The 27,439-nt window shown below is 32.5% G+C and overlaps 1 protein-coding gene across 1 annotated transcript in view; it reads right to left on the reverse strand.

Moving 5' to 3' along the window:
• Nucleotides 1–24,121: 24,121 nt before the first annotated feature.
• LOC129942459 (protein hunchback) overlaps nucleotides 24,122–27,439 on the reverse strand; it is a 55,570-nt gene continuing 52,252 nt past the window's right edge. Inside the window, exon 2 of the mRNA XM_056051388.1 lies at nucleotides 24,122–27,170. Coding sequence (XP_055907363.1) covers nucleotides 25,051–27,129 — 2,079 coding nt within the window. The 5' untranslated portion in view covers nucleotides 27,130–27,170 and the 3' untranslated portion in view covers nucleotides 24,122–25,050. The remainder of the gene's footprint in view (nucleotides 27,171–27,439) is intronic.

Below are 27,439 nucleotides of genomic sequence, written 5' to 3' on the forward strand. Positions count from 1 at the left end.
AAATTTGGTTAAACCAAACTATCTCACGAACCAGTAACGCTCGCGACTAGAATTTAATTTTATATCATATACTGTGACGTGATACCAAACTTATAAAATTTAAAAAAAATCAACCAGAGGTTTTTCTTATAAATCATAATCAAAAAATCAAATGGGGTGGCGCAACAGTCCGTTGTGAACCAGGGCCTAGTGACTTACAACTCTCAACCATTCCTGTGCGCGAGTACTGTTGTCAGGAATGGAAGGGACCTACAATTTTGGGCCGAATCCGAACGGCTAGTATGAGAAAGCACTTTTTCATGACAAGAGTTACTCTTGAAGGATTTGTCAATTCCTCGCAAGAGGCAGTACCCGCGAAATTTTTTTTTTTAAATTCAGGTGGCACAGGCAGGGATTGAACCCAAGACCCCTTGCATGACCGTCCAACGCACTAACCATCATGCCACGGGTACTACATAAATCATAATCATGAAGGACAATAATTGTCACCCCAAATATTTTACGACCAAAAAATGATTTTATCTACAAAGAGATTTTATGCGAAGAATAACGTTTTTGACATCGGGTAAAATTTTGAGACAGATCGAATTGACAGTTTTCTTCTAAGAAATAAAAAAACAAAACATTACTAAAAGTAATTCATGCTATCTTGTGAATTTTTAGAAAAATACAACTGACAACTTTTTAACGAAACACGAAAACCTACAAAAAAAACAAACTGATAAGAAATGGTTACTCAAGTATTAAGAGAACAAAGAAAAATATCGAGTTCAAGTTATTTATCTAACAAACAATATTATTATGAATATTTTGTTAAAGTCTTAAGCAAGACAAATTGACAGAAAGGATGGGAAGTTATCAGTATGGGTCGCATCCCAACCTCCTTTTTATTTATATTTTTGAAATTTTTTAAACTGTTCAAACGTACTATATATTTTTAATTTGGTTATCTTTGATTAATCTCTTATTAACTTTCTGAGTTATCTTAGAACCTTTAAAAGCTATCATATCTCTTTGACCCATTGAGTTGACAAGCCTAAATGAAAAAAAATATTGAAATTAATTAATTAAGACGGCGATATCGATTAAACGATTGCAATAAAATGTCTACCGACATTTTCAGTAAATTAACAAATTTTGTTTGACTTCAACTAGTTTTTTGGATAATCTCTTTTCTTTTTTCCATAAGCTCGACAGATCGTATAAAAAATTAAAAGTTATAAATTCAAATGTATAACAAAGAAATTACTACAATTTAAGAAAATATATTACATACAGTGTTGTTTTCAGTAAAGATTGTGCAGACAAACCATAGTATTTTCATTTTTGAAAAGAATTGAATTCTATGACGATCGATTATCCCAAACTTGTATACTCAAAATTTGTTGTCGAAAGATCTGTCAGAAACCATTTAATCGCTTAGAATTTATAGTTTTTGTATCCATTTAACAATTTACTGCGGTTGCACGCCCATACGTCATTTAAATTACTGAGCATTTACACAACAAATCATAAGCGCCAGCCATATGATGTCAAATTCAAAAGCCTGAAGTGAATTTTTCAAATAGAAAAACCAAGCATTTACGCGGGTTTTCATCATAGAATTCGAAAACCTGCAGCATCTAAATGTGCGTGACGGATAAACTGACCCTCATTTTTTATTTTTTTTTTTTTTAATTAAAACACAGGGAGAGAAAGTTCGATGAAAATTCCAAGTAAATGTCTAAATTTTGCTTTGAACAGTTACGAGAAATAAAAAAAACACCCCTTAGTAAATTAAAATGGTTACGATGTTCAAATAAGTACTAACATAGGTATATTTCAAAAAATTACCATCCGAACGCAGTTTGATTATAATTTATTCCAACATGAAAAACAATCATGATGAAAGTTAGTTCTTACACAGTACACAGTGGGGTTATTTGCGAATCAAAACTGGCAGTTTTGCAATTATTGTGCTCTTTTTTTAATTAAAAAATGTAATGCCTTTGCATAGGTAGATATTTATGCACATAATTAATACTATATAATTCTCAAAACTCAGAAAGTTTCAAAATTATCAATTTTTCTATATGTTAAAAATTTTGATGTCAGAATTTTTAATTTTATAATTTACTACCTGACCAGGCCAAGCGTTGCTGTGGCTAACGTTTTTTGTTATATAACAAGCCACCAGGCTATTTAACATAGATGCCACTTGTAAAAAATATGGCTACCTTCATGCCGCATTTTATACCCTTACCCCTTATTACAACGAAATTATTATTTCCGAACGAAGATGTTCGTTGAGTATATTACAAAGCTCTTTGTAAACAATATGGAAAGTTTAAAATCTCCTAACAATAATATTTATTATTTTGAATTATAAGTACTTTTAATTTCAATTTAATTTAGCTCTAATCGGTGCACAATATTTTAAGTCAATTTGTCTTTCGCTACACGTGCAGTTGCAACATTTAGCTGTCCATGACAAAAATATTTATTTTCCGAAGTAAACCACAAATGGACATTGTTTGGTCATGAAACTTATTTATCGACATGGCACAAGCTAATAGAATTTTAAACTGCAAACTTCTAAAGCGTGTGGTAGAATCTGATGATATCAATAGAATAATTGGCAACAGGACCACTTTTACTTCAAATTTTCCAGTTAAAATAATTTCTTCAAGAATTTTTGGTGATTTTTTGATGACCTAAAGTGTACCGCTGTATAATTGAGGTAGATTCAAATTACGCTAAAGAATAAGTAGCCAGATTCCATCTATTAGAATCGTTTGGAGCTAATAGATAATTGTGACTCTCAGATAATAGACAAATAATTTGCACTAAATAATATTGCGTAAATTGAGATGTAAGCTACCCTATCTTTCAAGTTGAATCAAACTGCACATGCACATGTTGTATAAATTTGACTAAAATTGGTTAAGTAGTTTAGGAGTTCATTACAGACAAACAACGTTACACGTAATTTATATATATTAAGAAGCAGATTATTATTTGCGGAAAAATCTTGTTTTTTAAGTTGAATTTGGAAAGATTTGTATACCACAGAAATATTAAAATAAAAATGGTATTTATAAATCTATATCAATAGATACTTAATTAAAACCGCATTGATTCCCCTCGATCCCCGAAATCAAGAATTATCAGATAGCTTGAGGTCGATCTGAAATGTACTGGGCTGTTGTCATTGTAATGTGTTTTCTGTTGTTTATTCTTTCTCCATCTTGCATCAATGTTTATGTCGTATCACCTGAAAGCCTCAGTTAAAAAATTGCATGAGCTCGTAGCGTAAAATGTGATTCAAATTTTTTTAGATTTATAGATATCCCAACTATTTATTAATGTGTAAATACCCCACTGTACAAGTTTCTCATTTAAAAGCCACCCTCACTTTCATTTGCAAAAAAAATGTATCTTAGAAACAAAAAGCAAAAGGGATACTTTCTACTTTCTAGTTGTTGTAGTTGTAGTTATAACTTATCCAGCCATAATGCCATATCGTTAGCAGCACATTAGAGTCGTGGTGGGATTCAATTAAAATCTTTTCACATGGAGAGAGTTAAGAGAGCTCTCGAACAAATGGAGTAGTCCTTTACAAAAGCCAAAAATATATTCAAAAATTTCCATTAAAACTCCATTTTACTTTTAGTTTTTCTGTAGTTTGTTTTTTGTTTCATGTTTTGCCAAGTTGCAACCCTATATTTTAAGCAAATAAACAGAAAGATGAAAGACGGTCCCTTTTTTTTGGGATGAAATGTGTGAATTTTTTATATCGAGGGAGAATATTATGTTGCAGTTGTTGGAAAAAAGTGTCCACCATTATTATTTATTTAACAATAATGTTCTGTACACATTCATACCCTTTTGACGAAACAGATGCACATCCGTTTGAATTTCAGCAGTTTCAATCAATAAAACTATATGTATTTCAATTGCATGCAAAAAAAAAATACCAAGGCGCACTCTTGAATGAAAATAGAAAGGAGTAATCAACAATAGGGATAAAAGGAATCGCACTTCTGCTTAAAATGAAATGTGACAGGACATATGCATTTTTCCATTTAAATTACCCTTTAAAATTCAATTTTCAAGATTCTTAGTTTTTATATGTTGGATGTTGCTTTTCGTACCTTTTCAATTGTAGGTATCTTTCATAAATGAAAAGGATGTGTGATAGCACCTGCGTAATGGCTTTATTCATGAATAAAGATTACATTTGTTATTATTTCGAATTTATAGAATTTGGTGAGAAAATTGAAAGAAAAGCATAAGCAAATGTTTTTCTTTGCCTTATGATGCATATTAAAATTATTTGTGCCTACTAAATTTATAAAACATGTTCTTACCTATTAAATATTTTCAAATAGCTACTGAAGGTAAAACTGCACTGAATATCTAAAACATACACAAAAACAAAAAACTTGAAGGAAATACAAAAGTGATAAAGTTTCATATTAAGTAACTGATGGAACTTGAATGACAATTTGTTTAGTCCGTTGAGAACTAAGGCCTAGTGACTTACAACTCTCAACCATACCTGTTTGCGAGTAATCCTGTCGGGGATGGAGGGGACCTATAGTGTTAAGCCGACTCGGATCGGCTAATTTGAGAAAAGAATTACTCTCCAAAGATTTGTCAATTCCTTGTGAAAGGCAGAACCCGTGAAAAAAAAACTTTAGATGACACAGGCTGGGTTTGAGCCCAAGACTTTATAGTCAATGGAGAAACCATCATGCCAGGGGTACTACAAAAAAATAAGTATAATATTTTAAATAAATAAACATAAAATCGAAATCGGAATTTAGAAATGGAAAACTGAGTAGCTTACTTATAATTGATAAAGAGTGTAAAATTTACATTTTTCTTTAGTTCTTTGATACAGTTTGGTAGAGTTTTAACTTGTTTTAAAAATGTGAGCATCAAGAAGCCTCCTTATATCATTTGGTAAGGAGTTCCATAGGCGTATGGCGTTTTGATGTTAAGCTGGTATGTCGCGTGATGATAAGTTTATTTATTCTGGGACCAAATGTAGACGCTTCGAAGATCCTGATTAATATTATGGACACAGTTTTCAATAAGACCAAGTCGACTACTAAAATGCAATTGGCCATCATCTGGGTACGTACATTTAAGTGGGTAGTTAAGCGTGGATGTCAATTCATTAATGTACAGTAAGAATGGAATTGGGCCGAAAATCGATCCTTGATGAGAATAGATACAGCCTGCTAACATAATTTTAACTACTTATAGCTATTATCATTTGAGACACTGAGGATATAACATTTGTTGAATTTGCTGACTAATTGATTTAAGAAAATATTTTTTTCTAGGTGTGAAGCGGTTTTTTTGTAGAATAAGTATGCTTTCCCAACTTTTTATCAACACATGGTGAATTTAGTTAAGAGTGAGTAGTGACTCCGTGATGTGATTCACAGGCAGCTTTGAAACTTGTGTACGTATGTACGCTTTGTTTTACAGATATACAAAAAGAAAGGACCCTCCAAAAAATTAAATGGGTGTTTTTTTCTTACAATAGCAATTATTAAGAATAACGCTAGCAACTTAGTTTCGTTAAAAAGTTATTGGTTGAATTATTCTTAAGAAATTTAAAATCACCAACAATATTTTGCAAATGATAAAACAGTTTTATTTTAAAATCTATTTTTGGTAACGAGATTTATAGTCGAAAACCAATTTTTATCTTCCCATGTTTTTTATTGTAATCGGTCCGATTTGTCGAATTGAACATTTTTATTTTTATTTGTATAACTCAAACAAAAAATAAACTTACAAAAAAATTTGTCACCTCGAATATTTTACGAAAAAGAAACGATTTTATCTCCAAAATAACTGTATGCAATGTAGAACAACTTTTTTGACATCTGGTAAAATGTTGAGAAAGATTGAATAGACAGTTTTGTTAACAAAAAATAAAAACAAAAAAAAACATTGTAGTACCCATGGCGTGATGGATAGTGCGTTAGACTGTCATGCCAAGGGTGGGGATACTGCCTATTGCGAGGAATTGACAAACATTCCAAGAGTAACTCTTGTCATGAAAAGTACTTTTTCAAATAAGCCGTTTGGATTCAGCTTAAAACTGTAGGTCCCCTACATCCCCGACAACATTACTCGCACACAGGAATGTTTGAGAGTTATAAGTCACTATGCTTTGGTTCCCTAAGGACTGTTGTGCTGTTGTTGTATAAAAAAAAAATAACTAAAAGTTGGTAAAAATTGATTTTCGACCTAAATATCTTTTCAAAAATTTAAGATATTGGCTTTAAACTAATTTCATTGTCAGTAAATTTTGTATAAAAATCCAACAGTCAGTTTTTTTTCATAAAAATTAAAATCATCCAAAAATATTACCGAAATTGGTGTACATTTCTCGTTATCTCGAATAAATGAAGGTATTGATTTTTAAATGATTTCATTCTTTTTTATACAAAAATACAAATTTCAACAAATGCTTATAAAATTAGTAGAAATTACTTTTCGGCTAAAATTTCGTTAACAAAAATAGATTTTGAAATCAAACTATTTCATCACATATAAAAAACTCTTGGTAATTTTTAATTAATTTTTTCAACTGATAGCTTTTTTAACAAAACACGAAACCTACAAAAACAACAAAAGAATGATAAGAATTTCTTTTCTATTCAAGTATTAAGAGAACAAAGCAAAATATTGTCTTAAATTATTCATCTTGAACAAAACATTTGTATGAATATTTTGTTAAAGTTTTAAGCAAGCAGACGGAATCGGAAGCTATCAGTAAGGGTCGCATCTCATATCTCTATTTTTAAAAATATCAATTAGGATTTTAAAAGTTAAAAGTTTTGATAAAGAAAAGATTCACTAGAACTTTACTGTAAAGAGTCCGAAAAACGCAACGCTATATAACAGTTAATTCGGAATGCTATTCCCTTGTTTAGATACATACATAAAGAGGATGCGTGCTGAAACAAATCGCAAAAAACATCTGTCCTTGATTTAGGACTGGACACACATTTTCACTTTCCTAGCGCCCTCGCTCCGCAGTCCACCACACTATTTCAAGGTATATATAATGTCCTGTTCTGGAAACAATACTAACACTGTGGCTGTCATCCACATGAAAATAGGCACATGTATTTGAAATACATATCTATGAATACTTTTGTGATGCGTGATCAAGGGTCAGATACTTTTTTTACTTCACGATTTTTTCATATTGATGTCCATTGAAAAATCGAAGCCGGTTTTATTTAAAGGATAAATACTCGTAAAACTGATGCGTATGAACAGTTGCTTGTGTAAAGATCCCTTAGTTTTCTATTTGAGTTTATCTTGTAAATATTTTTCAGATTTTACGGGAAGCTGTTTAGTGGCGGAGTAGATCTTGTTCTTTGCTGAAAAAGGACTAAAATGTTGTGTCTATTCGATCGGACACTGGAAGCACCTATACCTTTATATGTATGTGTATATATTTTTAGAGAGTGATTTATATGAAATAATTGGCATGTGCCTGATGTGGGTGAAGGTTGAACAGTTAAAAATGGAAACAAAAAGGATCATGGAGAACAAATGGCTATTGTGGATTGTTTTTGGTAGATTAATGTTTGTTATTTTTTGATAGCAACAATAACTATTGAAAACCAAATTCTTAGAAACGATTATGTCTTGTGGTGTTAATTTAATGAAGAATATATCTAATTTAAAAACGAAGCTAGCGCGAGCACCCTAACTTTCAAAAAGTACGTAGTTGCGCACTTTTATTAAGGTTCTTTTCTACGTTGCGTAAGTCCAAATTTAAAACGCTAAGTAACCTTAAGACGCGTTTCTAAAAAATAAATAATCCCAATGTTGCATTATTATACCTCTGTATATTACTTTATATATAATATAATATAAGCCCTTGGTTTAATTTTAAATGTTGCATTAATAGCTTAATATTTTTTTTTTAATTAACAAGCACTAAAAGGGTTTTTTATACCTTTAATATGCCAAAGACACAGTGTGAGCATTAGGAAAAGAGGGAAGGGTTGGATAGGAGGTGTCAATGTACATTGGTTTTAAATTTCTGAACATTGCAATGACAGGGAAAGATAGAGCGTGGCAAGGCGTTCCACATTCGCGTCGTCCGGGTAAAAAAAAGAATCTCTGTACTTCATAGTACGGCCGAAGTTGCGCTCAAGGGTAAACTGATGGGCATTCCTAAAAGCGCGGGTATTACGGTTAAATTGTTTAAGGGGAAAAATGCAACTGGCTATTTCACTAAGGCATAGTCCGTTAAAATAACGGTAAAAAAGGGTGAGGCAAGAAACCTTGCGTTGTCATCAATCATTTTAAAAGTTCTATTTTGATTACTGTTCAAGAGGCTTAAATAAGTTACTGGAGCACAAGCCCAGAGATGAGAGTTATATTCAAGTTTCGGACGTATATATAGGTTTTGTGGATTGTAGCCAGATCAGAGATCTTGCGGCATTTTTGGCAACATCGCGTATGTGATCGCTCCACAAAAAGATTTTTGCTGATGCACATTCCGAGGATGTCAAGATTTTCCCTTTCGTTTATGCGAGTGCCACTTATAGATAGTGGCAAAGAGGGTTTATCTCGCCTTTACAATGCAAGGCAGAATTGCGTTTTCGAAGCATTAAATTCCGCACGATTTTTTATTCCCCATTGTACAATGCTGTGAAGGTCGGAATTTAATGAGCTAATCATATTTTTCCGTTGCAGTTCCACATCCGAAGAGGAGGGTTGTTAGTCTGGAAACGAATATGAAAAGCTAAAAGTTCTATCGTCAGCGCAACAATGTATTGGATTAGAAGTAGCAGACAGGAGATCATTTATAAAAATGAGGAAGAGGGTCGGAGACAAAACGGAGCCCTGGGGCACAACAGCGTTTATTTTATGAGTTTCAGACTTGAATCCGTCCAAAAAAACTTGCATTGAACGGTTCGAAAGAAAATTTCTAATCAAACGAAGAAGAGATTCGTCGATACCAAAAGCACGCATAATATAAATAAAGGCATTTGATAAAGCAGACTTTATCAAATGCCTTTGAAATATCAAGTGCAATAATCTTACTTTCTCCAAAACGATGTAAAGATCTGTTCCACTGTTCGTTGAGATGAACCATGAGATCACCAGTGGACCTATTCCTACAAAAGCCGTATTGCCGGTCATTAAGAAGCTTCCGTTCCTCAAGATATTTCTTAGGCTGATAATTTCTGTGTTTCCATGACCTTAGAGAGAAGGGACGTTAGTGCTATCGGTCGGTAATTTGTGGGAGAAGAAGATTCGCCTTTTTTGGGATTGGCTGAACAAATGCAGTTTTCCAACTACTCGGAACAAGCCCAGAAGAATAGGATAGATGGAAAAGCTTACGCAGTGGTTTTGCTAGCGTGGAAGAACACCTCTTCAGAATAATAGCGGGGATACCATCTGGGCCAGCGGATTTATGAATGTTGAGATCTTTAAGAACTATCGCCACAGTTCGAGTACGAAAAAAGATTGGCCCCATAGAATCATTTACCCGTTCAAGAACTGGGGGAGTCATGACACTATCTGGTTAGGATGGAATTTTCGGCGAACTGCCTTGCAAATATGTTGGCTTTATCAACAGAGCTAACTAAAGGAGTGTCATTGACAACAAGCGTAGGAACCGAGGAAGAGGAAGGATTCCTCATGTTTTTTACAAATGACCAAAAATTCTTAATGCCTTTGGGACATTGCATTATTTTTCGCTGTAATTTTTGGTCATGTAAAAATTGGGTCTTTCAAATATAGGCGTTGCAGGCCTTCCTGGCTTGCTTAAACTTTTTCCGGTTTTCCTCAGTTGGGTTGGCTTTAAAACACCGGAAGCTCACCTCTTTCTCTTTGATAAGCTCTTTGCAGTTCGAATGGAACCATCATTTAAGCTTGGGTTTAATACTTTTAACCCTATTCGGGATAAACGTTTCCATTCCTAGATGAATCATACTAGAAATAATATCTGCACTGGAGTCTACGTCGCTACCAAGGAAGCATAGCGACCAGTTAAAGATCCTGAAGAAATTATTGAGACCGTCCCAGTTGGCTTTCTCGTACTGCCTAACGATTCTCTTTGGAGCTCTTTCTTTAACTGGATTTGTTTGACACGAGGAATTAGTAGATATGTCCGATGTGCCTAGAGGCGTCAATAAACTGATTGTATACTTATCAGGATCAGAAGTGAGAAACAAGTAAAGTGTATTTTCTGCTCGGCCGTTAACGTCTGATATACGAGTAGGCTCATTGACAAGCTGAGTAAGATGGTTAAACTCAGCAAAAATCTCAGCACACATTCCTTCGGGCGTTGTCTGGCCCGAATGGCGAAGCCACGAAGAATTGTGAACATTGAAATCACCCGTAATAACGATTTCTGTGTGAGGATGCAGGGAGACAATTCTTTGTATGGAGTCAGACAGAGCATCAAATTCCTGAGAAGTTGAAACTCTGTCCAGATTTGGGCTCCGATAGAGAAAACAATAGAAACAATAGTGAATGATGTGCTTATTCACGGAAAGTTTTAACCACATGAAATTAAAAAGGGAGTTGGTACAATGACCGTATAGTGGTAAAAGTTGATATGCAACATCATTCCTAATATATATAGCGAGACCATGGTGCGAGAAGAATAATGGCACTAAGCAATACTCATGAATAAAAAATTCAGCATGATCGGAATCTTCACCTACTTGCCAAAACAGCTGGTCTGTTAGAATAAATATGGATGTATAAAGACAGAATATTCGATCTTAGCCCACGAACATTACTATAATCTACTCTAAAATTACCAGTCATTGAAATATAAAAAAAATCTTAAAATCAAAACAAACAAACTTCTAAGTATATTACTGTATAAGATTATTTAAAGATCTTTACAATACAACCTCACTACTAGTGTTATGCCTTTAGTAGTGACGTTGAATTGGTCCGGACCCTGACAATCAAAACAGTAATCTACAATCCATGTTGTTTTTCACCGTTTTTTTCGTATCAGCATATAACTTTTAGTGTTAAGAGGCATTGAATATATGTGTTTGCAAATTAAGTGATAAGCTAATTTGTCTTACACATTGTCTTGGACAAAAAAAATCTTTTCCGAGACGTCTTATTCAAAAGGTAGGTTTTTGTAAGTCAATGATGATTTTATAAGGGTGGGTAAATTTTAAGTGACCATGCTGATTTTGAATAAAACACAAATTATTTGGGAAATGATTGTCATTTATTTTTATTATTATAATTCTGGTATGGTTCAATTATGTATGGAACAAAATATCGGCAAAATCAAATCACATAATTTTTTTGGTCAATATACACTCCCACAAAGTAATATAAAACAGTCATTGAATTTGGTGCTCAAAAGAACCATTAATTCGTTAGCTGTGTGGCACCACATATCGCCCACAGCCATATATTCCAATTCGGGAAATACAAAGTCCGTTATCATCTCACGATCGAAAGTGAACACCATTAACAGTAACTGCCTTACCGACCCCATTTGAAAAAAATACGGCCAAATCATGCCGCAAGCCCATAAACCGCAAAAAACTTGTTGTGGGTACATTGATTTTTCGACAACCACTCTTGGAATCCTATTAAGCAATTCTGCTTATTGACAAATCCACGAAATCGTTGGCTTATGAAAAAGAGAGGAGATAATAGAAAGAAACTGAATAAAACAACAACAATTACTTATGTGTACTTAGAAAAATGCTAATCGGTTCAGTATAGTTCGATAGAACGAAAAAACCTGTAATTGGCTTACAACTTTCATGTGGGTGCGGTGGCGTAGTGCGTAGTGCACTAGCTCCTCACACGCTAGATCGCTTGTTCAAGCCCAGCTCGGGCAAAAGTTCTTCAAAAATTAAATTGAACAAAAAGCGATTAAGCACCACTAAAGGAGTCTGATGATCGGGTTGGCCCCCGTGAAATAGCTATAACTCCAGCCTATGAACTTGGTGGTAGCACACACAAGTTGTTGTTGTTTCATTCTTATATTCAAATCCACGAATAATTTTTGAATCAATTTCACCTTGCAAGCGTTTAAAAAAAAGCAACAAGTCTTTATGCATAATGTTTATCAAACGATCGTGAGAGGGGCTCTTGTTGGGAACGACGATGAGTTGAGGTGGACGGCTCTTCAGTCACACCATCGCGAATAGCACCAATATTGTCTGCAATACGCGTAACGCGTTTCCCAATTTTGTACCTTTACACGGATCAAATTTAGTTAGTCTGCAATTGAAAAATGTCAAATGAAATTCAGAACAAAACTTGACGTTTAGGTGTGGTTCAAATAACGATTTTTTTACAAAAACTAAAAACCTGAAATTACACTGCTAAAAGTTGGTAAGCATTTACTTTCGTTAAGAATATACCTACTGATAAAAATTAAAGAAATTACCTTCAAACTATTTTATCTTTTACAAAATATTGTTTTTAACATTTTAATAATTTTTTGTTTTAATTTGTAGAAATAATTTTATACAAAATTAGAATCCACAAATTACACTACGCATAGAATTGGTATAACCTGATGTTCGATTCGAATATCTCGAGAATACATAGATGAAGGTATTGACTTCATTAACTTGAGATAATGTGTAAGAAAAATTCAATCGGTTTTTTTTAGAAGAAATAAAGTTCATAAAAATTGTTTCTTAACTAAAAATGTCGGGAACCCAATCAGATCTTAAAATCAAATTTATATGAAAAATATTTTGGCTAGCTTTTAGTTAGGTTTTAAGAAAAATCAATTGTTAACTTTTTTAAAAAACACGAAAACTTACAAAAACTGATAAGATATATTTTCGGACTCAAGTATAATGAGATCAAAGAAAGATATTGACTTCAAATTTCCTTATCTCACACAAAATATCACATCGTAGACTCTTTTTTTATTTTATTCTCGAGCTGTTCGAATATTAAGAAACCCCTGAAAAAGCAGAAGCTTGCTATCAAACATGAAAGTTGTCTTACGAGCTATGTATTGTTTAGTACCAAGTACATTGCAAAATGCACTCAGTAAGAATCGGTCCCGAGTAGCGTGAGAAGTGGGACTCTTTCAGCAGTAAAGCCTATGAAAGATCAACAGATGATTTTTCAAGCTTAGTTTCTGTTTCACTCTAGAAAAAGTTTATAGTTACAATACTCTACCATACATAGCTTTCAGGCCACAAGCTCACGAAGCTTAATTCTTCTTAATCTTCGAACATTGTGTCGTACATTCAAACTGTCTCTATTTTTAAATTGGTATGGCTCCGTAGCTTTTGGCAAGCATTTCAATTTTAAAGGTTTTTACGTATGTTGTTTTTTTTTGCACTGGCCAATAGATGGATGACATATGTATAAACGGATTTTAGTACTTGCTTTTATAACATAAGTTTGTTCTCGATAAATAGTTTATAGTTTGTTTCTATTGACATTACATTCTTTGTATTTCAAACATAACTATTCTTTTTTTTTAAAGTGATCTTTTCCTTCAAGTTTTGCATTCAAAGTCATTCCAAGGTTTTTGGCACTAATGGACTAAGGTCCTTCTGTTATGTCTATAGAAATTGGAACATTGTTTATGTTTTGTTTCTAAAATGTACATATATACTTCGATTTTGTTTCATTTAATTTGATACGCCATTATTGCGTCAAACAAAACTTTTATAAATGCATTTTTTGTGTGGTCTTTGGACCAATATTCCAGTATCATCAGTAAAGGTGGTCATGGTAGCGTTCATGCCCACTGGATTATCATTTGTATAATATAAAATCTAAACCGGCTTGAATTTACATACGTAGTTCGATGTACCTTATTTAAAATGGAATGATTATTTCTGAACCCAAACTGATGGTTCGAAATTAGTTTCTTTCTTTATTATTTTCGCGATCTATCTCTTCAGCTTGTTAAACATACAATTCCTGGCCATATTATTAGACGCACTGCAGAATTTTTATAATTATTAGATTATACGCAATATTTTTAACGTTCAAGAATTGATGTATGGTTACATTTTCATGCAAGATGGAACTTCATGCCACACAGCCCGGTCCAAAAAAACACTTATTTTAGGGAAGAAAACACCCCTTTATTGGACTGGCCGGGAAACAGGCCTGATGTGAACCCAATTGAAAACGTATTGGAGCTGATGAAGAGGGAAGTAGCTAAAGATGCGGTCACTTATTGAAACAGTTATTCACGTGTCGAATCACCACCCAAAAATGCAGGAAACAGTCAAATCATTCATTGACAGTATGCCGCGCAGAATTGAGGCTCTTATTAAAGCAAAAGGAGGTTCAACAAAATATTGAAAACAAATTATAAAAATAACAACAAAGAACTGAAAATAGTAATTTAAAAAAACATCTTAAAATCTTTTGCTTATTTCTTGGAAGCTGTTTATATTCTGTATACAAAATACTTTAATTGCACTACAAAATTCGAAAACCTGATTAAAAAAGCTGGAAATTAGGATTTTGGATAAAATCTAAAGCGCGTCTAATAATATGGCCAGGGACTGTAAATAGAAGCCCAGTCGTCATAATTTTCTCCTAGGCTTGAGAATTGTGAATATATGAAGGTATTCTTAATAATTATTCTTTTTTTGAATTTTTTTAAAGTTTTGTTGCAAATAAGTTGGAAAACTATTGAAAACCGTGGAGTTGAAACTGGTTGAACTTAAGCTGAAAAATAAGAAAGAAACGTTTTTGTGGATATTTATGTCTTTAACGATTACAAAGTCTTCTGACTTAACTCAATTTAATAATCTACAACTATAAAATAAATACATCGCATGCTGATTTAAAAAAAAAAACGCAGCTCACCCAAAACAAAAGGGTCCCCTTATTTAACGGTTAAATTTTATAAAATAAAATAAGTATCAACTCTCAAACGTAATAAATTCTTCTAAAAATGGAATAGGTCCAACCCCAAACGCTAAATTGCTTTGTGTTTAACACATTATCCACAGAAATGAGTTTTTAGAAATATTTGTACAACGATTTTTCTCAACTTTTCGTAGTGTATATTTAAATCATCACCCTAACCACAGACACTAGAAATACAATTCTCCATTTTCGTCAAAAATATACAAAATTGAAGTAGGCTCTTTTACATGTATATAGTATTTCTGTTAAAAATACAATATCCACATTTACATTCTTTTCATTGGATTAGGGATTAGGTTCTTCATTTCAATATATACTAAAGTTATTTTGGAAAATGTTATGTCGAAAATTACTTGAATGAAGAAACTCCTCTTGTATTATCATTTTTCGGTGATCATATTAGCACGCGGTTCCTCACTGAACGAATTTTCAAGTAGGCGTCAAGGAAACGTGCATTCTACAGAACGATCTTTCAAAATTTAAGGTGTGCTCTGCGCTCACACAAGCGCGGTTACATTATATGTATGGATATTCTCCCTTATAACGTCTTTGAGGTAATCGAATACTTTTTTTCGTTTGAGCGCGAGCGCTTGATACGGTGCACGAGCGACACACAGGGATACGGATGTGGCTTGGGATTGTTACATTTGCTCGTATGCCTCATGGGTTCCCTATCTCCTCTGGGATACTGAAGGCGGTACTTTTGAATAATCTTGGATGGCATTCGATATTTCTATTCAATCAAATAGGAAGTTTGTTTTCATCAGCACACGTTTCCTACCGTTGCGTTGCCTATGATTGACCAAGAGTTCTTAATGATGAGGGTGATGCCACTGTTGGTTGCGCTATGCCTATGTATATGTATGTACATTATATTGGTACCGTAAAAATGGTGGAAATTGGAAAATATTTGTTTGAGCATTTGTTTGGGTCGCCAGCATATCAATTGTTGTTTTTCTTTTGGTTTAAGCACACTTTTCTATCTTATGTTTGTTTGTGTTTTTCTTTGAGGAGGTCTTTTTTACAAATACGAGTACATAATTATTATTGGAATATGATGGAGCAGTTTTCTATTCTTTATATTCGAAAATCAATAAATCATAATTCATTTGTGCCTTGGTGACATAAGGCAGCAAGCACATTTTTTTTCTTGTCTAATTTCTTTAACTTCAGATCCTTTCACGTATATGACCTAAGAATTTAGCTAATAGTGTGTAAAGTAAAAAGTGATGGGTTTTGTAATATTAAACATCGCAAATTGATGTTCAACCTTACCTACTCAATTGATATTTATTGCGTAGCGACAATTTAAATCTAAAATTCGAAATAGAAATATTTCATAAGACTAAAAGTAACTTGGTACTTAATTTAAAATAAAATAATTTTCGCGGGTACTGCCTCTTGCGAGGAATTAACAAATCGTTCAAAAGTAATTCTTGTCATGACAAAGTGCTTCCTCAAACTAGCCGTTCGGATTCGGCCTAAAATTGTAGGTCCCTTCCATTCCTGACAACAGTACTCGCACATTGGAATGGTTGAGAGTTGTAAGTCACTAGGCCCTGGTTCACAACGGACTGTTGCGCCACCCCATTTGATTTTGAAAACTAACTTGTATATTTCATTCCTGAAATAACATTATTTTTGCACATATTACCTTATTACTGACCAAAAAAATTTAAAAGATAAGTATATACTTATTGAAACAATTACAACGTACGAAGTTACATAACTTTTTTTTCAAACTTTATATGCAGAATGGGGGTATTCATATTAGTGAAATTTTACGGTATTAGAATTCTTATTTTTAGGCATTTTAAATAGAAAAGTTAATGCGCTTTCGGCATAAAACTGTAGGTCCCCTCCGTCCCTGACATGAATCACACACAGGAATGGTTGAGATTTGTATGTCTATTTATTTAAAATACTCAAGGTGCACTTTTCTTTAAATTATAACAAAACAAAAAAGAAAACAAAAACAAAAACTTACACCTAATGTTAATTATGGATTATTAAGAATAAAATATAGTTTTCTCATTTTTGTATCCTATTAATTATACTTGAATGCTTTTATAAATATTAGTTAAAAGGTTTAAAGGACTGTAAGCATCGTAGTTTAATCTTTTTTTTTTGCGTGTAAAATTATTGTCAATATTTAAAACTAAACCATTAAATTTGAACCGTTCCCAGAAACTTTACGTTCGCGACATTTTGTTCGTTTTCCATAGCTCAAGAACCAGAAGAGATATCGACTTCAAATAAATTTTGTTATACAGATAAGAAGGCAGAAAGGTCTCCCAAGAAAAATGCTGTGCGGGTTTTTTTACTATAGCAGTTTTTAAAAAAAGGTGAAAATGTTGGTTAACCCTTAATATCTCATGAACCAAAAACGCTAGAGACTTGAATTAAATTGTATATAATATATTGTAACGTGATACCAAAGAATGTATATTTTTTGAAAAAATCCAATTAACAATTTTTATATAATAAAAAAAACTGGAAAAAAATCGTCACCTCGAAAATTGTACGAATACAAAATGATTTTATCTCCAAATCAATTTTGTGCAACGAAAAATAAAGTTTTTAACATCTGGTAAAATTATGCGGAAAATCGAATTGACAGTTTTTTATAAAAAATAAAAACCTGTAGTACCCGTGGCATGATGGTTAGTGCATCTACTGGTAAAATTATGAGGAATTTCGAATTGACAGTTTTTCTTACAAAAAAAAAATAAAAACTAAAACAAAAAAATTAATAACAGTTGGTAAGAATTGATTTTGGACTCAAAAATCGTTTCAAAACTTTAAGATATTGGCTTTAAACTACTTTGATCTTTTAAAAATATTATTTTCAACATTCAGTAACATTTTATGAAAAATCTAATTCACAGTTTTTTTTTATAAAGAAGAAAATTTAACAAAAGTTGGTAAAAATTAATTTTCGACTCAAATATCTTTTCAAAACTTTGAGATATTGGCTATAATCTACTTTTATCAATTAAAAAATATTGTTTTCAACATTTTGAGAAAAATCGAATTGACAGTTTTTTACAAAAAATAAAAACTTAACAAAAAAAACAATACTAAGAATTAGTAAAAAATTACTTTCGGATCAAATAGCTTTTCAAAAATTTAAAATATTGCCTTCAAATATTTTTTTTCGATATTCAGTGGTTTTTTATAAAAATCCAACCTTCCGTTTTTCGTAAGAAAGTAAAATCTACAAAAATAATAACGCACATTTTTTTAAAAATTGATATTCGGTTCTTGATATCTCTCAAATTAATTTCATTCATCCAATTTATAAAACTTTAAGAAATGATACTTAAATTGGTAAACATTTGTTTTCGGCTCAAAAAATATATTTCTATAAAAAATATTGTTGGTTATTTTAAAATTTTTAAAAATAATTCAACTGACGACTTTTTTAACCCAACACGAAAATCACAAACTTTGAAGCAAGACAAATCGACAGTATCAGTATGGGTCGCATCCCAGACTCTTTTTTTAAGAGTTTTAATATCAAACCGCGGTGGAGTGCTACTTAAACGTCTTATTTTACGTTACGGAGTGGTTGCTAAAAAAACAATACAAAATTTAGCTATTCCAATTAATATCTTCCAATAAACGGTAGAGGGCGGAAAAACTACATATTTAAAAGTTGAATTGATAACTCATATTTAATATTTAAGTTGAACAAAATAGGTAATGCAGTTTAATGTCTATTTTCGTCAAAATGCGTTTTTTACCAGCGAGTAATGTAGTTCCATCAGAAATATTGAAATCAGAAAAGTACACTAGGTCTACGTTTTTACTACATATACATTTTTGAATTGCTTGATTAATTAAGTCCAAATAAAGGCATTCCACCGATAAAAAATGTCTCCGTTGTGGTTTCACATTAACGGCATGGTAAAATTCAAATTCCGGTGATTTTGCCAATTAAAGATTTGGCAGATTAAAGTCACCAATAACTAAAAGTTTTTTAGAAGGTTCAATTTTGACATTTATAGATTCTAAACAATTGATAAGTTTGTTTTAGACATCACAGGTGGAAAAAGGAGGAATATAGCAAGCAACTATATATAAATATCCAGACGGAATTAATATTTTTTCACAAATTATTGCAAGGTTGGAGTACAAAATTCGTCGAAAATATTATTAAATAGATTATTAAAAAAGGGCTGCTGAAGCCACCTAAAAACTGTATTGAAGTCATTGAAAAATTTGAATGCTAGAATCGAATAACTATAATATCACGATTTGTATAAAAATCAAAAACGATTGACTAGCGGCATTATGCTAAATGCGTCTCTAGGGCCAAGTAAATTGAGTTAAGTCAAAAAAAAAATCTTATGGTAGGATCGTATTGAGGCATGTGTTTAATTTAACAGATGACTTTTCTCTGAAGAACTCCAAAAACTTCCACGATTGTGAAGTTTTGTACAAAATGAATAGTGGGGACATCTCCTATTGGGGAACTTTTCAGAGTATAATCTTTGTGCTTCCTGACTGGAACCATTCACTAATTCGTAGCTGTAGTGCCATCTTTTTGTTTTGGCTATTTATAATTATTACTACAATTTAGATAGAAGTCTTAAACAGAATGTCCTTTCATATTTACGTGGGCATAGGTAAAACATATTTTTATTTTTTTGATGAAGGTACTTAATTCTTTTTCTATATGTAGGTAAGAGGTTGACATGCAGATAAATATAGTTAATATAGCATGTTTTTTTTTATTATTAGCTAAAAACCAAATGTTATGAAATAAAAATTAATAAGGGGATAATCCGCTAATTAAATTGTTCACCATTGTAGATAGATAGATAAAATTGGAAAAAGTACTTTTAATTTGTATTTATTTCTAAAAAACTAATGGACGTTAAAGCATCCGGTGTTCTGTTTTTTTTTTTTATTATTAGAAATTAATAAGAGCATTGAATTAAAAAAAAACACACTACACTTAATTCAGTTTCAGTTTATTTATTTATAAAGCTTACACAGTAAGATAACAGATATCTTATAAATTTGTGAGAGATATCTTGATTTGCAATTTAATCATGAAAATTTGTCATATGAAAAAAAGGAGACCATTGGAGGAGTCAATGGAAGTATCAGCTAATACTGAGCTGAATTTAAATGCCAAATATTAACAAAATTGTTTTTGAAGATTAAGAGATATTTAAGATAGCAGTTGCATGCAAAAAATCTGAAAAATATCGATTTTTTAGCTAAAAATCTTCATATAATTAAAGTATTTCGGTATCAAATATCCTTAAGACAATAACGTTTGGTATTGTTTGAGATGATCAATAACAACTGATGTCTTAACAAAAAAGAAACTGGGATGCGACCCACCCACACTGTTAACTTCCTGTTCGTGCCCATCTGTCGATATTTCTAAAAGTTTAATAATATATTAATAACAATATTTTGTGTAAGATGAAACAAAAGTTTACTGTCAATAGCCTTATTTGTTCTCGTAATCTAGTCGTGTTTTGTAAAAAGGTTGTCAAATTATTTAGTTCTATTATTAGAAATTAACTAAAAGTTAACAACAATATTTAGTATATCATAAAATAAGTAAGATTTAATATCTTTTCTTGACACTGACATTTCTCAAAAATTTGTATTTCTTACAAAAAATGCATATTGTTTTATGTTAGCAACGATGTATGTACATATGTTAATTTAAAAAAAAAAAAATGTTACCAACTTTGAATAGTATTTGGTTTAGGTTGTTATTTTTAGTGAAAAACTGTCAATGCCATTATTTTTAAATTTTTCCATATCTCAAAAACTGTTCTCTGATGCATAACTGGCAGGATCATTTTTTTGCGCAAGATATTCGAGGCGACAAATATTTTTGTTCAGTTTTATTAAGTTATAAAAAAAACGTTACATATTAATATTTCATTGAAGTCGCTAGCGTTGTTGGTCCTGCATCTTTTGATGTTATTACCTTCATAACTGGGCAATACCTAATAGGAAAGGACTAAATATGTCTAGTCGTATTCTCAAATGACTTTTGCAGAAGCTTGGATAAGAAAGAGGAAGAAACAGTTCTTCACCAACTCTGTATGTGTGCTTTTCTTGCTGAACGGCTTTTCCTATTTTTAATAGCTCTTTAGAGAACGGCGAATTTCTTTCAGTATGGAAGAAATCATTATTAAACCCTATTCACAAATCAGGGTCTAATTAGCAGATATCCAACTACCGTCCGATTTGTAAAATGTCATCTATACCAAAACTCTTCGAAAAATTGATATATGAAAAACTAAAATGTTTAATTAAGGAATACATTTCACTGCTCCAACGTGGTTGAGTTGCAAGAAGATCAACAACGACTAATCTTTCTATTTTTACCAATTTTATTTTAAGGGGGTATTCTGGTCTAGAGACATGAATTTTAGGTAATTTTTGAAGTGCTGTAGAAAAAAGCAAGCAACAATTTTACCATACATTTTTTTATACATTATTTATTCACATTAGAAGCATACAAAAAAAATAAAAAAGTAAAAAAAAAAATCAAAATTCCGTTAGTTATCAGTTCATGGAGTGGTGCGTCTCAAAAATTTGGTGCGTGACCATACCCACGATTTTAACTCTCCTAGAAATCTGAAATCAAAAACTAAAAAAGATTATTAATCTACAATAATGTCGCAATGTCTGGAACTACGGAAAAGTTACAAACATTTCTTTTTACAAAATGGCGGCTGTCTAAAGAAAAATATAAAAAAATTACCATTTTTTTGAACATTCTTCGATTTGTTAAAAATATTAAAAATGAAAATTTGGGGATGGCCGTAGTTCCGGACGTAGACAAGTCCCTAAAGAAGAATCTCTTAAAATTTCAAGTAAATCGGTTCGGCAGAACCTGAGAAATCGTGGGTATCAGATTCAAAAAGACAGTTCTGAGAAAAACGCGTTTAAAGTAACCCATTATGTCTTTTGTTCTATTAGTTGCAGCCCAACCGATTTGGATGGCTGCTCAGCAAAATACTTATTTCTCCGAAAATAATTTTAATTTGGGAAAATCCTCTCGTAGACATATTCTAAAATAGTTATACTATGAAAATATGAAAAGAAAAAAAAATCGATTTTTTTAATTTCTAGACCAGAATACCCCCTTAAATAATCTCGAAGAATGACATAAAATTGATTCAATTTGTACCGATTTTTCAAAGGTATTTGATAGAGTAAGTCACTCTGTTTTAATAGAAAAAATTAAATAAAAACTTTGGTTTCCATTCTATGTTTTTGATATGGTTGGAATCCTATCTTAAGGGTCGAGTTCACTTTGTTTGCATTGACGTAGTTCTATTCAAGATAGACATCTTAAGCCCCTTATTTTACTAATATTAACAAATGATTTTATATGCATTTTCGTCAATTCTAGTCAACTTCTTTTCGCAGATGATTTTTTCGATCTAAAAATCTATTAATGGCTGTCATCAAGACAAGACGATATTTCGAAACTATCCCACTCTCAATGATGCACGAAAAACCTATTATAAAAAATTACGCTAAATGTCAATAATTTTTTTTTATCGCAACTTTTCTAAAATCATCTTTGGCTAAGACTTGGTCCAAAAAAATGTATAAGGCTCATCATTCAAAAATTTGTGTGGCACACCAAAACTGGATGGATTCAAGTCTGAAAACCACAAAATGGATGCTGGCGTGCCCCAGGGCTCTCTTCTATCTCCAACACTCTTTCTCAGTTTTATTAATGATCTTCGGCCTGTAACTTCTAATCCAATACATTGTTTCGTTGATGATAGTACTCTTAGCTTTTCATATTCGATATCAGATTCACATACCTTTTCTTTTGTGGAACTGCTCTGTACAATGGAGAATAAAAAACCGCGTGGAATTTAATGGTTCGAAAACCCAATGCTGTCTTGTATCGTTAAAGCGAGATATACCCCCCTTGCCATTATACATAGATGGCAATGGCACTTGCATCGAGGACACTGAACACCTCGATATTCTCGGTATGTGTATCACCAATCACCTTTTGTGGAACGATCACAAACGCGATATCGGCAAGATGTTTTGGGTTTCTAAGGCGATGCAAGAAGTTTCTCTCCTTCTCTGATCTGGCTGTTATCTACAAGACTTATGTATATACGTCAAAAGCTTTAGCTCCCATATCTGAGCTGGTGCTCCTGCAACTTACTAAAGCCTCTTGGGCAGTATTGAACTTAGAGCATTTAGATTGATTGGTGATATTACCATCATAAGATCATTTACATCGCGTGAACATCGTGGAAATGTTTCTTGCCTCGACCTGTTTTCCCGTTACGAAATAGCCAGTTGCATTCCTCTCCTTGAACAGTTCAACAGTAATTCTCGCGCTTCTAGGAATGTTCATCAATATACCCTCGAGCTCAACTTCGGTCGTACTGTCAATTACAAAGATTCATTCTTTAGCCGTAATATGCGAACGTGAAATGCCTTCCACACTCTGTCTTTACCAGCCATTGCAATATTCAGGAATTCAAAACCAATGTGCACCGACACCTCCTTGCAACCCCTCTCTCCCTTTTCTAGTGCTCACACTGTGTCTACATAATAAGGGTAGTATTATAAAAAAAAATATATATTTGTTTATGTTTATGGTTAAAAATTAGAATAAAATTTAGTTTTTCGTATTATGTTTATATTTTAACCATGCATATTAAACTTAAGTTTTATTCAATGAATTGTACATTTGTTTAAATTTAATTTGTTTAAAGAGATTTCTTCTATAACTATCTCAACGGTCTGAAACACCCTTTCAATTTTAGTTTTTCGCGTTTAATAAGTTACTTCAATTAGTTTGATTAAGCTGAGAAAAAGGTATTATCACAATGGGTCAACAACTGTCCTAAGTGTGCCCTACTCCATCACGGACAGCCATTCGAACATAACCTTTCTGTAAAACTATATGTATTTTAAGTCGATATCTTTGACGGTTGAGATATGGCCGACGAAAAAAAGTATCTCGAACGTAAGGACAAGTACAGAATTCTCTCTAAAACCCTATTTAAATTTTAAAGATTTGATCGATCGATTACAATAACTTCCTATGGAAAGTTAAAATTTATCTCGTTACATGTTGTTGATTTTTTAATTTTTCCTACCAACAAAACCGGAGAATATATTTGCATGAGTTCGTATTTAAAAACTTAACAAAAAAAACCTTCATAATTTTATTTAATTAGGAAATACTTTTATTTTTTTAACTTAAAAACAATATTTGCTTGTTTTTTTTTGTACATATAATTGTTCATATACAAATCTTAAAATGTATATTTATTTTGTATTATTTTCTAGTCTTAAATAATTTCGAGCTCTTTTTGGCATACGTTAACTTAAAAAACAATAAATAAATTATGTACACTGAAAAGTTTACTTTATATATTATTTTTGTTTGTTTTTGTTACTTGTTTGATTTTTATTTGTACCTTAGTATTGTCAACGGTTTTAAAGATTTTGTTTCTTCTTTGAATTTTGGTATTTTAAACTATGTATTTAAATAATAAAACGCTTCCCTGATTGACTAGAAAATTATTTGATTTTTTGTTAGAGAAGAAGAATTAGAAAAACCTTAATTAAAATAAATAATTAGTTGAAATTCAACTTTTCCTTTTAGTTTTAAAATTAGAATTGAAAACATTTTTTAATTGGTATGCAATAATTATTAGATTGTTTTATTTGTTTTTTAGAAACATTACGATCTAAACAATGTATAATTTTTCATTAAGTCCTAGACATCTTATTTTTATATATTTTTGTCATATTGTATGTTTTTGGTAATAAAATATATATATATATTTTTTGAAAATAGATTTGGTTTTTTTTTTTAAATTTATTTTGTTTGTTTGTTTTGTTTTAAAAGAAAAAAAGAACATTTATTTATTTTGTATGTAAATACCTAAAAAAAACTTATAAATTTAACATAGTTTGATTTTATTTTTATCATATATTATATACAATCTTTGACAACAGTGTTTTTACTTAAAGTTATTTTTTCATAACAAAATATAAATTTTATTATTTTGGTTTCTATTTACAATCTTTGACAACGAAACCCATTTTAGGATACTTCCAAAACGGGCCATGATATAACAAAAAAAAATAAAAAGGATTTTTGAGTGGAATCGCTTTTTAAGAGTGCGCATTGCGCGCCATGTGAACGAACAGTCCGACGGGTCCATCACATTTTTCGCCGCACATGTTACACTTGAATACATCATCACAACTGTGATAGCCCATATGAATAGTGTAGAGGACTGCATCACGGAAATAGATATCACAGTATTTGCATTCAAAAATGGTACCTGAGGGAGGTGATACATTTGTGGTGGTGGTGGGCGTTGAAGTTGTGGGATTAGATGTACTGTTTGATGGTGTCGATGAGTCTCCATTCTCACTTTCTTTGGAAGGATCATCGAACGAAGAAGACGATGGTACCTCAGTTGGATTCGGACTTAATCGGGGTCTCTCTTCTGGGCTAAGTGAGATTTCTTTGGCCTGGAGAGCTGTATCGAGCTTCAATGCTCGACCCTTGCGGCGGAATTGATTGGAGGAGCTTATAAGAGGTGTCTCCTGTTGGTCTTCCTCTTTTAGTTTGAGATTCACAATAGACATGTTAATATCTTCGTTATTTTTAGTGGGCGTGGCAGATGTAAGATCCATAGCCGTCCCGTCACAACTTTCATCACGTTCGTCATTGTCATCGTCTTCATTTTCTCGTTTGTTTTGAAGATTTTGTAAAGCTGTTTCTCGAAGCTGTGGAGATAATTGGGCTAGAACAGCAGCTTGTTGTTGGGCAGCCAGCATTTGAAGATTGAGATTCCAGTAAGGGAAAAATGGTATGTTTCTTTGCTGCTGAAGAATAGCTGATAATGACGAAGGAATGAGATTTGATATTTGCTGCTGATGCTGCTGATGATTATGTTCTATTTGCTCTTGTTGAGCAGAATGTGATTGCTGGGATTGCTTATGGTTATGCTGACTGTTATTAGACTGTGCATTTGCAACTATTTCTGAAGACGATGAAGTAGTACTTTTTGCTGGAGAAGCAGGCATGTTATGGTGATTGGTGTGCTGATTCAGAGCGAATCCCTGCAAAGCAGCACTTAATTGTGGCATTTTAGATGCTCCGGATGGTTCTTTGCGGCCAGACTTCATTTTTGGTCCACGTCGTGTTCCGTAAACATCAATCACAACAGAGGGGTTTGGTGCACCATCTTCATCTAAAACCATACCCGGCTTGTGGTCATATTTTCTTAGATGCAATTTGAATGAATGGCAGTATTTAGTGGCATAATCACAGTCTGAGCACCTATACTGATACACTGACGAATGCGACTTCCGGTGAGAATTCAACATAGATTTGTTAACGCAACTATAGTTACACTTATCGCATTGGAATGGTTTTATGTTCTTGTGCTTTCTGATGTGGTATTCCAGATGGTGCTTTAACTCAGTGACAAAGGGACACTTTGAACACTGAAGTGTTTTTTCGGGCTTCATATGACAACGTGCATGCTCCCAAAAAGCTACTTTAGTTATTGCCAGAAATCCACATGTCTTGCACTTGTAGTTTTTCATTTTACCGTGCGAGTTATAGATAGGCATTCTGATACTTTCGTCATCCTCACTCTCTAAATATTTCATGTCTTCACTAGAATTCGATGACATAACATCTTGGTCAAGCTCACTCGACGTGGCCATCATTAAAGATAGTTTTGGAGACTTAGGTGGCGTCACGTCCATCGGTGGAGTATTTCTGGGTGTGAGTGAGCTATTGTTTGATGAATGTTGTTCCATTTTTGTCACTGATTCAACAGGAATCGCTGTGCTGACAGGTTGATGGCTATTCTGTTGATAAAAATGCGACATAGAAGGCAAGATAGCGTTTGGTAGCCCTGGCGGCGTAAGTGGATTAAATCCAAGCGGATGATGTTGATGCAACATTCCTGTTGTACTGTCAAAATAATGTTGTGTATTGTTTACATCTCCATTCGTCATCGTCGCATTGACATTCGATTCGGTAGCTCGTGGAGAAGGAGTCATCACTGATGACAGTTCCTGCTGTTTCATGTTGAGATAATGCTCAAGCTGGTTATTCGTAGAGCTGGTTGATTGCGTCGGCTCCTGTTTTATCGTCTGATGGAACATGTTGCTATACCAATTCTGCTCATAATTGGCTGCTGGCTGCATTGTGTCCCAGTTCTGCATTTTTGTGTTGTGTTGAGTTTAGGTATTGAAGAGAAAAAAAACTGTAATAAAAAAGAAAAAGTATAATATTAATAAATCAGCGCCATTTTGTTTGCTACTATTGTAAAAGCTACGCCATTTTTTATCACTATCTATATCCCTCTTTTTATGTTTTTTTTGTTGGCTTACTTTCTGCGCGTGCCTGTGATTAAACCTCACCCCTCCGAAAACGTTAATCTATAAAGTAGCTGATGTACATAAGGGTGGTTTTAAGGGAACTCTCTCCCCATTTATGTAATGCCTGGCCTAGGGTGGGTTTAAATATATAACA

This window comes from Eupeodes corollae, chromosome 1 (assembly GCF_945859685.1).
Source record: "Eupeodes corollae chromosome 1, idEupCoro1.1, whole genome shotgun sequence".
Taxonomy (NCBI): Eukaryota; Metazoa; Arthropoda; class Insecta; order Diptera; family Syrphidae; genus Eupeodes; species Eupeodes corollae.